At 37.0% G+C, this 16,953-nt stretch overlaps 1 protein-coding gene and 1 long non-coding RNA gene across 3 annotated transcripts in view; one reads left to right on the top strand and one right to left on the bottom strand.

The window, feature by feature from the left end:
• Window positions 1-16,953, bottom strand: part of MALRD1 (MAM and LDL receptor class A domain containing 1) — a 776,428-nt gene that overhangs the window by 34,025 nt on the left and 725,450 nt on the right. For both annotated transcript variants that reach the window (XM_078450377.2, XM_078450378.2), the window contains exons 38-39: window positions 4,565-4,644; window positions 4,375-4,471 (exon numbers count right to left, since the gene is read on the bottom strand). In XM_078450377.2, coding sequence (XP_078306503.2) covers window positions 4,375-4,471; window positions 4,565-4,644 — 177 coding nt within the window. The remainder of the gene's footprint in view (window positions 1-4,374; window positions 4,472-4,564; window positions 4,645-16,953) is intronic.
• Window positions 137-16,675, top strand: LOC144616972 (uncharacterized). The gene is made up of 4 exons (XR_013556954.2): window positions 137-2,223; window positions 2,964-3,062; window positions 15,541-15,634; window positions 16,631-16,675. It is a non-coding gene; the product is annotated as an uncharacterized LOC144616972 (long non-coding RNA).

Here is a 16,953-nt window from a genome sequence, read left to right as displayed (position 1 = left end):
ATCTTTCAATAGTTGCTTTATGTATTAGGTACTTCTGTGTTGGGTACATACATTTTTTATTATTTAAAAAAAAATTTTAACATTCATTTTTGAGAGAGAGACAGCATGAGCAGGGGGCGGGGGGGGGGGGGGGGGCGGGTAGAGAGAGAGGGAGACATAGAATCCAAAGCAGGCTCCAGGCTCTGAGTTGTCAGCACAGAGCCCTGACGCAGGGCTCGAACTCATGGACTGTGAGATCATGACCTGAGCTGAAGTAGGATGCTTAACTGAATGAGTCAACCAGGCACCCTGGGTACGTACATTTTTACAATTGTTTTATTCTCTTGTTGGATTACTCCCTTTATCATTAACTAGCTAATGTTGTTGTCTCTTGTTACAGTTGTTGCTTAAGGTCTATTTTATCTAATATCAGGTACAGTTACCCAATTTTTTTTAGTGCTTGCATTTGCATGGTAAATGTTTTTACATCCCTTTGCTTTCAATCTGCATGTGTCTTTAGGTCTGAAGTAAGTCTCTTGTAGGCAGCATGTATATAGGTCTTGCTTTTTAATCCAGTCACTCTTATGTCTTTTGATTGGAGTTATTATTCCATTTACATTCAAAGTAATTATCAATAGGTATGTCTTTACTGACATTTTGTAACTTGTTTTATGGTTGTTTGTGTAGTTCTTCCCTGTTTCTTTCTTTGCTTGCTCTCTTCCCTTGTGGTGCTCTGGCCTTCTTTAATGATATACTTGTCTTCCTTCCTTTTTATTTTTTTTGTGTATCTGCTATAGATTTGTGATTTGTGGTTACCATTTGGTTATATATAACATCTTACGCATACAGCAATCTACATTAGATTGGTGGTTGCTTAAATTGGGATCCATTCTAAAAGCACCAGATTTTTACCCCCCTCCAAGTTTTATGTGTATATTTTATATATCCTTTTATTTGTGAATCCCTTAACTGATGTTTATACATATAATTGATTTCACTGTTCTTCTGTTTTATCTCTGTATTTGTATCATATGTACATATCTAGTACATGTACGTATTTTATTTCACTTTATTTTTAAATTTATTTAATCTCTACACACAGTGTATACAGAGCTCAAACTCATGACCCTGAGATCAAGAGTCATATGCTCTTCCCACTGAGCCAGCCAGGTGCCTCAAATCTGGTACTTTTCTTGTTTTTATTTGCTTATGCCAGGTTTTTTTCATATTTTCTTCTGTTTATAGCCTTTTCTTTCCACTCACAGTCCATTTTAACATTTCTTGTATGACTGATTTAGTGGTGATGAACATTTTTAACTTGTGTCTGTGAACTCTTTGTTTCTGTTTGTATTTTGAATGATAGCCTTGCTGGGTAGAATATTTTTAGTTGCAGGTTCTTTCCCTTTCAGCACTCTGAATAGATCCATCTCCCTCCTTTCTGGCCTGCAAAGTTTCTGATGAAAAAAATCAGCTGACAGCCTGATGGGTTTCCCTTGTAGGTGCCTGTTTTCTTTTCTCTTGCTGTTCTTAAGATTCACTTTTTATCACTACTTTTTGCCATTCTAATTATTATATGTCTTGGTGTGAACCTCCTTGAGTTGATTTTGTTGGGGTCTCTCTGTACCTCCTAGATTTGGATTTGTTTCCTTCCCCAGATTAGGGAAGTTTTCAGCTATTATTTCCTTAAATACATTTTCTCCCCTCTTTTCATTCTGTTCTCCTTCTAAGATCCCTATAATGTGATTGTTATTACACTTGATAATGATCCTGAGTTCCTTTAATCTATTCTCCATTTTTATTATTATTTTTCTTATTGCTTTTCAGCTGGTTGCTGTCCTCCAGGCTGCTGATCCATTCTTCTGCTTCCTCTTTAGTTTACTATTTATTTCCTATATGTAGTTTTAAATGTTTGTTTATTTATTTTGAGAGACTGAGTGAGTGGGGGAGGGCAGAGAAAGAGAGAGAATCCCAAGCAGGCTCTGTGATGTCAGCATGGACAACAACGTGGGGCTCAATCCCAGGAACTGTGAGATCATGACCTGAGCTGAAACGAAGAGTCCAACACTCAACCGACTGAGCCACACACGCACCCCTCCCTATAGCGTATTTTAATTTCAGTTATTTAGTTCTTCATTTCTGATTGGTTGTTTGCTTATTTTAGGTTTTCTGTCTCTTTGTTGAAGGTGTCAGTGAGATCCTCCACTCTCTTCTCTCATCCAGTATCTTTATGACCACCTCTATCAGGTATATTGCTTATCTCCATTTCTTTAGCTCTTCTGTTGTCATTTTGTCCTCTTCTCTCATTTGTGATCTATTCTTCCATCTCCTCATTTTGTCTAAGTCTTTATACTTCTTATTATGTAATAGGAAAGTCAGTTATATTCTGACTTGAAATTGGGGCCTGATGAAGAAGAGGTCCTGTGGCGCTTTGTACAGCACTGTCTCCTGTTCACCAGAGCCAGTGACTATAGAGGTGACCTGTGTATTGCATATGCCCCACTGTTGTGGCTGAGCCTCATTTGCCTTCTGTCCATTCAGCTGCAGTGGCCCCCTTTCTCTTTTGTGGGTAGGATTTGGTCCTTGTGCTGTTAAGAGGCTAATCTGAGTCTGTCCTGGACATGAACTTGGGTTAGACCAAATGCCTGCCATCAGCCCATTTTCTGGGGCTGTGGAATCATGAGATTGCAGGACACTCTCCCTGCATTGTCCCCTGAGAGCTTTTCATTGGTGAGTGGGGTCTTCAGTGAGACAAAATCTCTGCCCCCTATCTTTTAGGGTTGCAGTTACCCTGAACTACAGGGCTTTTTCCTTGTGCTGTCCCCTGTGAGGTTTGTGTTGGTGGGTGGTGTTGGCAGTCTGAGTAGATATCTGCCCACAGTGCCCTGCTAGAGCTGCAGTGGGATTGATGTGTGTGGTTATTTTCCCTTCTCCCCAGAGCAGGAGTCACTTCGGAGTGGTGCTGTTCACAGTTGTGTTGTTTGCAGGGTGATATTCATCAGAAGCTATGGAGAGACTCCACCCCAGTGGAGCAGGTTGAATGGAGTGAGTCTTCAGTAGAACACAGGGTGTGTGGTGTTAGCAAGGTAAGTGGAAAGTGTTACCGGTTCCTAGCAGGGCTACTTGTAGAATGAGACTTGACAGTCGCTGCTTTGGCGTGACTCCTGCCCAGTTGTGCAGGTATGATGAGGCATATCCATAGGAGGACACTGGGGCAGGGTATGTAGTGTTAGAAAGCTAGGTAAAGAGTGTTCATACTCATTCTTGAAGGTGTCTGGTTGTCTAAGATGTCAGGGGGGAAAAATGTCACCTTCTGGCTCTTATTTTCTTGGATAAGTCTCCTGATGATCCCTGCCCTTCCAACATCCATTCTGAGATTAGTAAAGATACCTACTTTATGCATACCCCAGGTACTTTTTAAACTGCTGCTTCTATGCTGTATATTTTGGAGGGGTGTTTGTTACACTCTGTCTTTAAGGGTGTGGAGTCAGTTTCATACTGTCCTCTAGCTCTTCCAGAGTAGAGCCTGCTGATTTTTAAAGCACCCAATTTTAAGCTCTGCTGGTTATAAAAACTCCAATAGTTAAGCCCCACTGGTTTTCAAAGTCAAATATTATGGGGGCTTGTGTTTCCAGTGCAGGACCACCATATCTGGGGTGCCTATTGTGAGGTCTGTTCATCTACCTGCTTTGTGATTGTGGTATCCCTCCTGTTTGTGGTTAATCTTGCGGGAGTTTGGTTCCTGACTGTTTTCTGTCCTTTCTGCCATTTTTAATGTGGCCTCTGCTCTAGAATTAACTGCATGGGGCCTCTTCTGCCATTCTTTGGGTCATTTTCTGAGTTAGTTGTACTGATGTGGCTATTATGTAAGTATATCCATGGGAGGAGGTGGACTTAGGATCCTCTTTCTCTGCTGTCTTCCCAGGCTCTCCTTCCAATTGGGGTCTTCTTGGTTTTGCATTAGTTCCTTTAGGTGCGGCAGCTGTTGGTCTCTGTTCTGTATATTACTTGGACCATGGGAGTCTTAGCCTGAAACACTGATGTTAAGAGTTCACTGGGAGAGCCAAGAAAATATCTGTTGTGCAGTTCCCCAGGCATCACCAGCAAGTGGGACACTCATGTCTTTTAATCTGTGCAGAATGCCACTTTCCCTTTCATGTCATTATCTAAACTGCTTTTAACATAATGTGAAAAGTAAACTTAAGGCTTTTTACTGAAAAAAAAATGATTATTATTAAGGAGCTCCTACATTATGCCCAGAAAGAAAAAAAAATCCATAAAGTATAGAAACACAAAGTTACCTGCATATAAAATGGAGTAAAAGAAAAATAGAGCAAATGAAATGTTTCAGAAAATTGTTTTACCACAGTACCTTTTACTCAGTAATCAAAGGCTTACCTGACTGGTCCTTTTCTGTTTGCAAGAAAACACAAGACTGCAACTGTAATATGAATCATCAAGAAAGCTGATCCAATGCCCAGGAAAGTCCATATGTCTGGAATTTCAAACCAATTAAAAAGATAAATATGTAGTGAAAACCATTACAAATTCCAAATTGAAGGAAATATTTAGTCACAATGTCACCTACTATTCTGAGGGTATATGAAATCTGCAGGAGAAGGGTTAACCTTGATGTGGCATCGATTTCCTTTCCATCCTTGTCCACAACTGAAAATAAGATAAAAACTTAAGTTAAAAAAAAAATAAGTGGAAACATAGTTTAGCAGTACTATCATGGAATAAAATGATGAATGTCAATAATCGTACAAGGGAGTATGAGTAACTTTGATAAGAAACCAAAAATATTAAACCAAAGCAAAAGCAAAATTTTTCTGTTTTCATAATTGTGTAAGATGACTTTCATAAAACTACTTATTACCTCCTTGGGGTAGCTGGGTGGCTCAGTCAGTTAAGCATCTGGCTCGATCTCAGTTTAGGTCATGATCTCATGGTTCATGAAATTGATCCCCACATCAGGCTCTGCACTGACAGCATGGAGCCTACCTGAGCCTCTCTCTCTCAAAATAAATCAATAAATTAAAAATATATATTTATCACCTTCTTGATTTTATTTATAAGATAGGAGCTCAGCTTTCACATTCTCCTTTGTTGTTTTCAAAAGTGTGACTTGATTTTTGCAATCCCTATCAAAATAACACCAGCATTCTTCACGGAGCTAGCATAAACAGCCCTAAAATTTGTATGGAACCAGAAAAGAACCTGAATAGCTAAAGCAATCCCAAAAAAGAAAACCGAAGCTGGAGGCATCACAATCCCGGACTTGAAGATGTATTACAAAGCTGTAATCATCAAGACAGTATGGTACTGGCACAAAAACAGACACTCAGATCAGTGGAACAGAATAGAGATCCAAGAAATGGACCCATAAACGTATGGCCAACTAATCTTTGACAAAGCAGGAAAGAATACCCAATGGAATAAAGACAGTCTCTTCAGCAAATGGTGCTGGGAAAACTGGACAGTGATATGCAGAAAAATGAACCTGAACCACTTTCTTACACCATACACAAAAATAAACTCAAAATGGATGAAAGACCTAAACATAGACAAGATGCCATAAAAATTCTAGAGGAGAAATCAGACAAAACCTCTTTGATTCAGCCACAGCAACTTCTTACTCAACATGTCTCCAGAGCCAAGAGAAACCAAAGCAAAAATGACCTATTGGGACTTCATCAAAATAAAAAGCTTCTGCACAGCGAAGGAAACAATCAGGAAAACTAAAAGGCAAGTGACAGAATGGGAGAAGATATTTGCAAACGACATATCAGATAAAGGGTTAGTATCCAAAATCTATAAAGAACTTAATCAAACTCAACACCCAAAACAAAAATAATCCAGTGAAGAAATGGGCAAAAGAATGAATAGACACTTCCAAAGAAGACATCCAAATGGCAAACAGACACATGAAAAGATGCTCAACATCACTCATCATAGGGAAATACAAAGTAAAACCATAATGAGATACCATTTACTCCAGTGAAAATGGCTAAAATTAACAACTCAGGCAATGACAGATGTTGGCGAGGATGCGGAGAAAGAGGATCTCTTTTGCACTGCTGGTGGGAATGCAAACTGGTGCAGCCACTCTGGAAAACAGTATGGAAGGTCCTCAAAAAATTAAAAATAGAACTACCCTACAACCCAGCAATTGAACTACCAGGTATTTAAGTGATACAGGTGTGCTGTTTTGAAGGGGCACATGCACCCCAATGTTTATAGCAGCACTATCAACAACAGCCAAAGTATGGAAAGAGCCCAAATGTCCATCAGCAGATGAATGGATAAAGAAGATGTGGTATATATAAAGAATGGAGTATTACTCGGCAATCAAAAAGAATGAAATCTTGCCATTTGCAGCTACACGGATGGAACTGGAGGGTATTAGGCTAAGTGAAATTAGCCAGAGAAAGACAAATATCATATGACTTCACTCATATGAGGACCTTAAGATACAAAACAGATGAACATAAGGGAAGGGAAGTAAAAATAATATAAGAACAGGGAAGGGGACAAAATATAAAAGACTCTTAAATATGGAGAACAAACACAGGGTTGCTGGAGGGGCTGAGGGAGGGGGATGGGCTAAATGGGTAAGGGGAATTAAGGAATCTAGTCCTGAAATCATTGTTGTACTATATGCTAACTTGGATGTAAATTAAAAACAAAAAAAGTTACTTGATTTTTACCAGTGTCCAATCCAATATTACTTTATTGATCATTTGTCTCAAACCTTAAAGCTAGCACTCTTTTCAGTAGTGAATGGATTTCTGTTTTCCAATACTGATGGGAATATTCAAATTGAAGATTTACATATCGGAGAGAATATTTATCCCAAAAATCAGGATGATCCTCCAAGTACATAGATTTGAAATCAGGTAAATAATCTCATTGGATATACCTATACTACTACTAGGATTTAATTAACTTTGCTTTATTTAGGGATGTCATAATGAAACCTAGAACACGGGGAGTATTTCTTTTATGGGTGGCTTTCTGAATGTTCAGAAATGGGATTAGTTTGTACATCAAAGGGAAATAAGGTTTATTCTTAAGCAGTAAGTATGTCATTTTTTTTTTCTGGTATAAATGTGTTTGCATGGAAGTGTGAAAACTTACATACTCATTTTTTCCCAAAAATATCAGAATAGAAATGATTATTTGTATTTATGTTTGGTTGAATTTTCTGCCAAGTTCATGGTACATGCCACAAAACAGGATTAAAAAGTAGCTTTTGAATGTTCTGTGCTTTAAAGCTGTGTGTTACAAGCAATGCTTCTTCAGTACACAGTTACTGTATTTTCCCTCAATCTTTTTGAATTTGAAAACTTGAATGCTTTTTAATGTTTATTTATTTGGAGAGAGAGCAAGCTGGGGAGGGTAAAAGAGAGAGGGAGGCAGAGGATCCTGAGCAGGCTCCTTGCTGTCAGCACAGAGCTCGATATGGGGCTCAAACTCATGAACCATGAGATTATGACCTGGGCCAATACCAAGAGTTGGACACTTAACCAACTGAGCCACCCAGGCGCCCCTAGAATTTGAAGGCTTAATGGCAATTCCTTCACAAAAGCAGTAGCTTCTTTCAATATAGAAAGCTTACTGATTCAAGGAAGTCCATTAGAATGCCATTTTTCCTTCACAGAACTAGAATAATACTAAAATATATATGAAACCACAAGAGACCCTGAATGTCCAAAGCAGTCTTAAAACAGAACAATGCTGCAGGTATCACAATCCCAGATTTCAAGATGTACTACAAAGAAGTAGTAATCAAAACAGTATGGTACTGGCACAAAAATACATAGATGAATGGAAAAGAATAGACAGCCCAGAAATAAACCCATGTTTATGTGGTCAAGAAGTCTTTGAAAAAGGAGGCAAGAATATACATGCGGAAAAGACAGTCTCTTCAATAAATGGTGCTGGGAAAACTGAACAGTTAAAAGCAAAAGAATGAAATTGAACACTTTCTTACACCATACACAAAAATAAACTCAAAATGGATTAAAGACCTAGTTGTGAGACCTGAAACCATAAAACTCCTTGAGGAAAACATAAGCAATAATTTCTTTGCATTGACCTTAGCAACATTCTTCTGGATAAATCTCCTCAGGCAAGGGAAACAAAAGCAAAATTAAACTATTGGGACTATACAAAAATTAAAAAGCTTTTGCTCAGCAAAGGAAACCATCAACAAAAGGGCAAGTTACTGAGTGGGAGAAGAAATTTGCAAATAATACATCTGACAAGTGTCTGCTTGAATGTGTCTTTTAAGATAAATTCCAGTGGGAAGTACCTTGGAATACCAGTTCAAAAAAATACTGGAGAGACTTCTGGGTAAGATGGCAGAGTAGGAAGATCCTAAGCTCACTTCATCCCACAGATACATGTAGGTAACAACATATCAATGTAAATAACCCAGAGAATGACCCAAAGACTGTCAGAACAGACTCTCCACAGCTAAATGTAGAGAAAAGGTCATTTTGAAGAGGGTAGGAAGGGCAGAGATCAGGTTGGAAGCCAAACTGATCCATGAATGTATGTGGGAGGGACGGATGCTGGTGTGGAGAGGGGAGAGGAACACAACAGACACCCAGACAGGAGACCTTCACTGGGAAGAGGAATCCATTTAAAATTTGGCTTTGAAAACTAGATAGGCTTAACTTCATGAGTTTTTTAACAATCACTGGGGCTCGACATCTGAAACTTTAAAAATCATTTTGTTTTGGGGCACCTGGATGGCTCACTTTGTTAAGTGTCTAAGTCTTGATTTTGGCTCAGGTCATGATGTTACAGTTTGTGAGATCATGTGCCACATCAGGCTCTGCGTGACAGTGCAGAGCCTGCTTGGGATTCCCTCCCCCCCCCCCCCCCCCACCTCACTCACACTTTCTCTCCAAAGTAAATAAATTTAAAATAAGTAAATAAATTAGTGGGTTTGGCTTTGGGAGAGCCAGAGGGCTATAGGAAACTCAGTCCCTGCCCTTAAAGGGACGGCATAACAACCTCCCTGAGATACAACATAGAAGCAGCAGTTTGAAAAACACTGGGGTATATGGTAAGGAGATTTGTTTACTAATCTCAGAACATTTGCTGGAGGGACAGGGATCTGGGAGACTACTCCAAAAACAAAAGAACTGGTGGCACCATTTCCTTGTACCATCCCCTGCCTAGATAACAGTGATACCTCCATGAACCAGCACAGCTTGAACACTCACGACCTAGTTAGTGGTTCTACCCCCACTCACTCAGCAGTTTTCCAAAGCAGCCACAGGTCCCCTCCCACAGCTGACCAGTGCTAACCTTGCTAATACCACTCACCTTGTCCCTGCATTTTTCTCTGTACCCACCTCCTCCCTCCAAACTGGTGCTGGCAGGAGTTTCCAAAGCAACTTCAGGTCTCCTCCTACAGCCAACTTGTACAAACCTTGCTAAAACTGATGTCCCTCCCTTCCCACTGTGTTCTCCTGTGGACCTGCCCCTTTCAACATGCACTTGACTGGAGTCCATCCAAAGCTGTACCAAAGCGTGCACTGTGCAAGCAGCACAGACAGGTACCAGCACCACTTCAAAGTCCTGCACTGTGGGGAGGGAAAAAGAAAACAAAACATACCAGTTTTGTGGTCACAGCCGTAGGCTGGGGGCAGACATCTGCTCTGGATTCAGGCTCTGCCCACCAATGAAAGCTGCTGTGGGGACAGCACCAGGGTGATACCACAGCTCTGGCAAATGCCCAGTCTGATCCAACTGAAGCCCAAGGAGACCCTAGACTGGCCCTTAAACAGAAGGATCAACTCCTGTGCATAGCAAGAAAAGAGAACCATTGCAGGCAACTGGAATGAAAGTAAATGTGGTTCAGACATATTGGTAGGAAGCATATAACATATCAGATACACTTCTGAAGCATCAGGTTCTCATGAATGGGGGACATTGTACTATAAAGCTCTATAGGGGTTCTTTTTAATAAAGCCAGTACTTTCAAGAGAAGGAGATGTATCTGAATTTTCTAACACATAGAAACAGACTCAAAGTGAGTTAGACAAAATGTGAGAAATATGTCCCATATGAAAGAACTGAACAAAATCTCAGCAAGAGAGCTAAACGAAATGGAGATAATATGCCTCATAAAGAATTCAGAATAATGGCCATAAAGATACTAAACTTGAGGAAAAGAGTAGAGAATCTCAGTGCCACCTTCAACAAAGGGATAGAAAACATAAAAGAACCAATGAGAGATGAATTAATATGTGAAATTAAAAATACACCTGAGAGAATAAATTGTAGACTAGTGGAAGCAAAATAATGGATTAGCGACCTGGAAGACAGAGTAATAGAAAGCAATGAAGCTGAACAGGAGAAAAAAAGTGAGATAGATTAAGGGAACTCAGCAACACCATCATGTGTAATACTATTCACATTATTGAGATCCTAGAAGAAAAAGAGAAAAGGGAGAAGAACATCTATATAAATAAGTAATAGCTGAAAACTTCCCTAATCTGGGGAAGGAAACAAAACCAGATCCAGGAGGCACAGAGAACCTGCAACAAAATCAACCCAAGGAGCTTCACATCAAGATACATAATAAACTGGCAAAAGTAGTGATAAAGAAAATTCTAAAAGCAGCAAGAGAAAAGAAAATAGGTACTTACAAAGGAAACCCCATAAGCTATCAGATGACTTTTTAGCAGAAATTTTGCAGGCCAGAAGGGACGTGGCATATTCAAAGTGCTGAAAGGAAAAAAAACAAAAAAACAAAACAAAAAAACAAGCCCTAAAACCAAGAATACTTTAACCATCAGGGCTATCACGCCAAGTAGATGAAGAGTTTTCCAGACAAACAAAAGTTAAAGGAGTTCATCAACACTAAACCAGTTTTACAAGATATATTAAATTCGGACTCTTTGAGTTGAAAAGAAAGACTATAAGCAGCAGTTAGAAAAGTAGAAAGCACAAAAGCAATAAAATTAAGTATATTAATAAAAATCCATCAATGGATTCACAAAATGAAAGAATGTAAAGCATGAATGACACCATATACCTAAAATGTGTGGAGGAGATGAGTAAAAAGTTAGTGCTTTTACAATGGGTTCAAACCTAAAGTGACCATCAACTGAATACAGTCTGCTATATGCATCAGTGTTATATATAAACCTATTGGTAAACACAAATCAAAAACTGGTTATAGATACATGAGTAAAGATAAAGGAATCCAAACAAACAACTAAAGAAAGCCAGCAAAGCATGAGAGAAGATAGCAAGAGAAGGAACAGAGGAAGAACTATAAAACAACCATAAAACAAGTAACAGAAGGGTAATAAGTACCTATCAATAATTACTTTGAATGTAAATGGACTAAATGCTCCAATCAAAACACACAAGTTTGACAGAATGGATAAAAAAGCAAGACCCATCTATATGCTGCATACAAGATACTCAATTCAGACCTAAAGATGCATGCACATTGAAAGTGAAGGAATGGGAAAGCTTTTGTCATGCAAAATGTGAGTGAAAAGAAATCTGGGATAGCAATACTTGTATCAGAGAAAATTGACTATAAAATAAAGACTGCAACAGAAGACAAAAAAGGATAGTATGTAAAGGGAAAAATCCAACAAGAAGATATAATGATTGTAAATATTTATGCACCCAACATGAAAGTACCCATGTATTTAAAGCAGCTATTAACACAAAGGAAGTAATCAATAGTACAATAATAATAAGGCACTTTAACACCCCACTTGTATCAATGGACAGATCATCCAGACAGAAAATCAGCAAGGAAATGGTGGCTTTTAATGACACACTGGACTAGATGGATCTAACAAATATACTCAGAACATCCCATCTTAAAACAGAAGAAAACACATTCTTTCAAGGGCACATTTCCAGAATAGATCCCATATTAAGCCACAAAACAAGTCTCAACAAATTCAAGAAATTGAAGTCACACCATGTGAAATTTGGACCACAACAATATTAAAGTAGAAATGGACACCAAGAAGAAAATCTGAAAAGAACACAAATACATGGGGTTTAAATAACATACTACTAAACAATTAATGGGTAAACCAAAAGGGCAAAGAGGAAATAAAAAAAAAATACATGGAGACAAATTAAAATGAAACACAGTGGTCCAAAATCTTTAGGGCACAGCAAAAGTTGTTTTCAGAGAAAGGCCTACCTCAAGAAGCAAAAAGAATCTCAAATAAACAACCTAACCTTATTTCTAATAGATCTAGAAAAAGAACAAAGAAAACACACAACTAGTAGAAGGAAGGAAATAACAAAGATTAGAACAGAATTTTAAAAAAATAGAAACTAAAAAACAAACAAAAATAATAGAACAGATCAATGAAACCAGCAGCTGATTTGTCAATAAAATTGATAAACGATTATTAGCCAATCTAATCAAAAAGAGAGAGAGGGAGAACTCAAGCAATATCAGAAATGAAAGCAGAAAATTAACCAATATGACAGAAGCACTAAGGATTATAAGAATATTTGTTATTAAAAATTGTTTGCCAACAAATTGGTCTACATAGAAGGAACAGATGAATTCCTAGAAACAAATAACCTCCCCAGAATGAATCAGGATAGTCCAAGACCAGATGGCTTCAAAGGTAAATTCTGTCAAACATTTAAAGTAAAGTTAATACCTATTCTTCTAAAACTATTTCAAAAAGAGAAGAGGAAGGAAACCTTTCAAATTAATTCTATAAGGCCAGTATTACCCTGATATCAGATAAAGACACTATAAAGACACAGATCTACAGGTCCACATTTCTGATAAACAAAGATGCAAAAATCCTCAACAAAATACTTCCAAAGTGAATCCAACAATACATTAAAAAAATCATTCACCACAATCAAATGGGATTTATTTTTGGGATGCAAGGATGATTCATTATTCACCAATCAATGTGATACATCACATCAGCAAGAGAATGGTTAAAAACCATATGCACATCTCAACAGAGGCAGAAAAATCATTTGACCAAGTACAACATTCATGATAAAAGCGCTCAACCATCTACATTTAGAGGGAATATATCTGAACATAACATAATAAAGATCATATGTAAAAACACCCATAGCTAACATTATACTCAGCGGTGAAAACCAGAGCTTTTCTCCTAGGATCAGGAACAAAACACATCATCAGTTTTATACAACACGGTAGTGGAAGTCCAAGCCCAGCAATCAATAAGAAAAAGAAATAAAAGGCATTCATATTGGTAAGGAAGAATTGAAACTTTCACTATTTTCAGATGACATGATAGTATCCACAGAAAGTCCTGAAGATTCCACCCAAAAAAACAAAACAAAACAAAAAAAAAAAAAACCCTTAGAACTGATAACTGAGTTGTGTAAGGTCATTGGATACAAAATCAATAAGCAGTAATCTGTTGCATTTCTACACACTAATAATGAAGTAGCAAAGAGAAATTAAGAATACAATCCCATTTACAATTACACCAAAAATAATAAAATACCTAGAAAGAAACTTAACTAATGAGGTGAAATATTTGTACTTTGTTTTTGTTGTTGTTTGCTTGTTCATAAGTAACCTCTACACCAAACATGGGGCTTGAACTTACAACCTTGAGATCAAGAGTCACATACTCTACCACCTGAGCCAGTCAGGTGCCACCTGAATTTTGCAAGCTATTAAAACTTTGATGAAAGAAATTGAAGATGACACAAACAAGTGGAATGCTATTCCATGATCATGGATTGGGAGAACAAATGTTCAAGTGTCCATTCTACCCAAAGCAATATACAGATTTAAGGCAATCCCTCTGAAAATACCAACATCATTTTTCACACAACTAGGACAAACAATCCTAAAATTTGTGTTGAACCACAAAAGACCCTAAATAGAGTGACCTTGAGAAAGAAAAAACAAACAAACAAAAAAACTGGTGGTATCACAATTACAAATTTCAAGATATACTACAAAGGGTAGTAATCTAAACAGTATGTTACTGCCACAAAAACAGATACATAGATCAGTGTAACAGAATAGAGAGCTCAGAAATAAACCCACAGTTATATGGTGAATTAATCTCTAACAAAGGAGGCAATAATATGTAATGGGAAAAAGAAGTCAACAAATAATGCTAGGAAAACTGGACCACTTTCTTACAGCATACATAAAAATAAAGTCAAAATAGATTAAGGACCTAAATTTTAGACTTGAAACCATAAGATTCATAAAGAAAACAATGACAGTGATTTCTTTCACATTGGTCATTGAGTCTTTTCTAGGTAAAGTGCAGGCAAGAGAAACAAAACCAAAAATAAGCTACTGGGATTACATTAAAATAAAAAGCTTCTATAAAGCAAAGGAAACCCAATGAAACAAAAAGGCAACCTACTGAATGGAAGATGAAATTTACAAATGATCTATCTGATAAAAGGTTAGTATCCAAAATATATAAATAACTTCTACAACTCAACACCAAAAACACAATAATCCAGTTTAAAGGTGGGGAGAAGACATTAACAGACACTTCTTCAAAAAAGACATACAGGCAGTCCATGGACACATGAAAAGATACACAGCATCACTAATCATCAGGGAAATGCAAATGAAAACCACAATGAGGTATCACCTCACACTTGTCAGAATGGCTAAAATTAAAAAAAATACAAGAAATAGTTGGCAAGGATGTGGAGAAAAAGGAACTCCTGTTCACTGTTGATGGGAATGCAGATTGGTTCAACCACTATGAAAAACAGTATGGCATTTCTTCAAAAAATTAAAAATAGAATTACCATAGGATCCAATAATCTTACTACTGATTATTTACCCAAAGAATATGAAAACACTAATTTGAAAAAATATAGGCAACCCTATGTTTACTGTAGCATTATTTACAATAGCCAAATTATGGAAACAACCCAATTGTCCATCCATAGATGAATGGATAAACAAGATACATACGCACACACAGGAACATTACTCAGCCTTAAGAAAGAATGAAATCTTGCCATTTGCAACAACATGTATGTACCTCGAGGGAATAATGCTAACTGAAATAAGACAGAGGAAGAAAAATATCATATGATTGCATTCATGTGGCATTTGAAAAACAAAACAAAGGAATAAAGGAAAAAGACAAAAACAGACTCTTAAATGAGGAAAAGCAACTGGTGGTTGTTTACTAGAGGGAAGTGTGTGGGAAGGATACAGAAATTGGTGAAGGGAATTATTTGTGCCCTTATGATAGGCACCGAATAATGTATAGAATTGTTGAATCACTCTATTGTACAACTGAAACTAATATAACAGTATACATTCACTGTACTGGGAATAAAAAAAAAGGGAGAAAATACAAACCATATGGGGAAGTACTATGTATCCTCCCTGTGCACCTCTTACCTATCTATATCTTTTTTATATTTAGCTATGCATATGTATTTATAGATTTATATATATAAAACCTGGTGGTGAACAAATGGGAATATCGCATGGCCTCTTCTTTGATGTTTCTTTGAGGAGTTTATACTGAAAAAATTTTGATGTTAATTCTTTTTCAGAAACAGGTATAAATGTGATGGATAAAAGGAAAAATAAAAACAGATTCAGTTGAAAGTTTACCTATGAAAATAACAGGAAATAATCTTCCTTTCAGTAAGTACATAAATATATCACTGATTTTTTTTGTTTATTTACTTATTTATTACTAAAGATCAATTTTGTTAAAGTATAGGTCAAAGTCATGTAATCATCTCAGCTAATATGAGAAAAGTAATGGGAAGGAATGTAGTTTAAGGGTCAAAATTAGTTTCAAAATTAGTTTCAAAATATGCTGAATTTTGTCACCTTTGCCAAAGGAATTTTGAATTTAAAAACTATGAATGAAATTTTGATTTAGGCACTTACACTACAAAATCCTTCAAAGAAGATGATTATATTACAGGAAATTGAGTATGCTACTACAGAAAAGTCTCACTTGTCTGCCATCCTGAAACAAATTATCTCTATGCATGTTTTCAGCAGGGCTTATCTTCTGTAAATATTGATAGGTTTCAATTAATTTTGAAATAGTAAAAATTACTGGAAAGTAAAAATTATATCATGAAGTATAATCTAATCAATAAGTGTGAATATAAATGAAGTAAAAATTATAATCTTGACACCCAAGTGATTCTCAAGTGATTACTTTTTTCTCAGTTAATTGATATTTCTCAGATTAAAAATAATACATGCTTCAAGTCTTAAATGAAGTTATGCACAAACATGTTAAAACATTACTCATCATCCCCATATGCACTTTCATCCTCCTGATGTAATATATTATAAACAGCCAGATATGCCTCCTTCCACTTCTTTCACTTTGTCGTAGAACACACACATGCATTGTATATATATGGGTGTTTGTGTGTGCGCGTGTGTGTGTGTGTGTGTGTGTGTGTCCATTGTAACAGAAACATCTACACCTCTCTTTAAATAGCTTTTACTTGGAACAATTCTTGGTGGACTTTTTTGAGGTCAGGTATCTATATAAACAACCCATATAGACATGAAATTTTCAGAAATTAGCATATTATATATACATTTTTAGTTCCATCTTTCTCTTATTCTTGTCCTTCCCTCTTCACCCCAATATATTGGATGGATGAAAAGGAGGAGAAAGTAGAAAAATAATTGTTGGGCTGCAGAAAGAGGCAGGTAAGAATATTTAACATTTTCATCTATTTTTATCCTAATCCTCTTCCACAGGTTATTCAGTGTTCAAAGTAATTACAGCTGTCTAAACCCTAGACTCTTTAAAAACATCCTTGAAAGGGGTAGGTAGGTCCTCAACCCTTGCAATGAAGCGGTGAGGCCAGCAGTAATGGGATACAAGAATAGCACACTGAAGTTCCATCCATCCTTTGAGCAACAACGATGAAACTAATATACTCCCCCCAATCCACCCCTTGGGACTATGAGCTGGAGGGGAAAAC

Source organism: Panthera onca, chromosome B4 (assembly GCF_046562875.1).
Source record: "Panthera onca isolate mPanOnc1 chromosome B4, mPanOnc1 haplotype 2, whole genome shotgun sequence".
Classification (NCBI taxonomy): domain Eukaryota; kingdom Metazoa; phylum Chordata; class Mammalia; order Carnivora; family Felidae; genus Panthera; species Panthera onca.
This window is presented reverse-complemented; position numbering and strand designations above follow the sequence as displayed.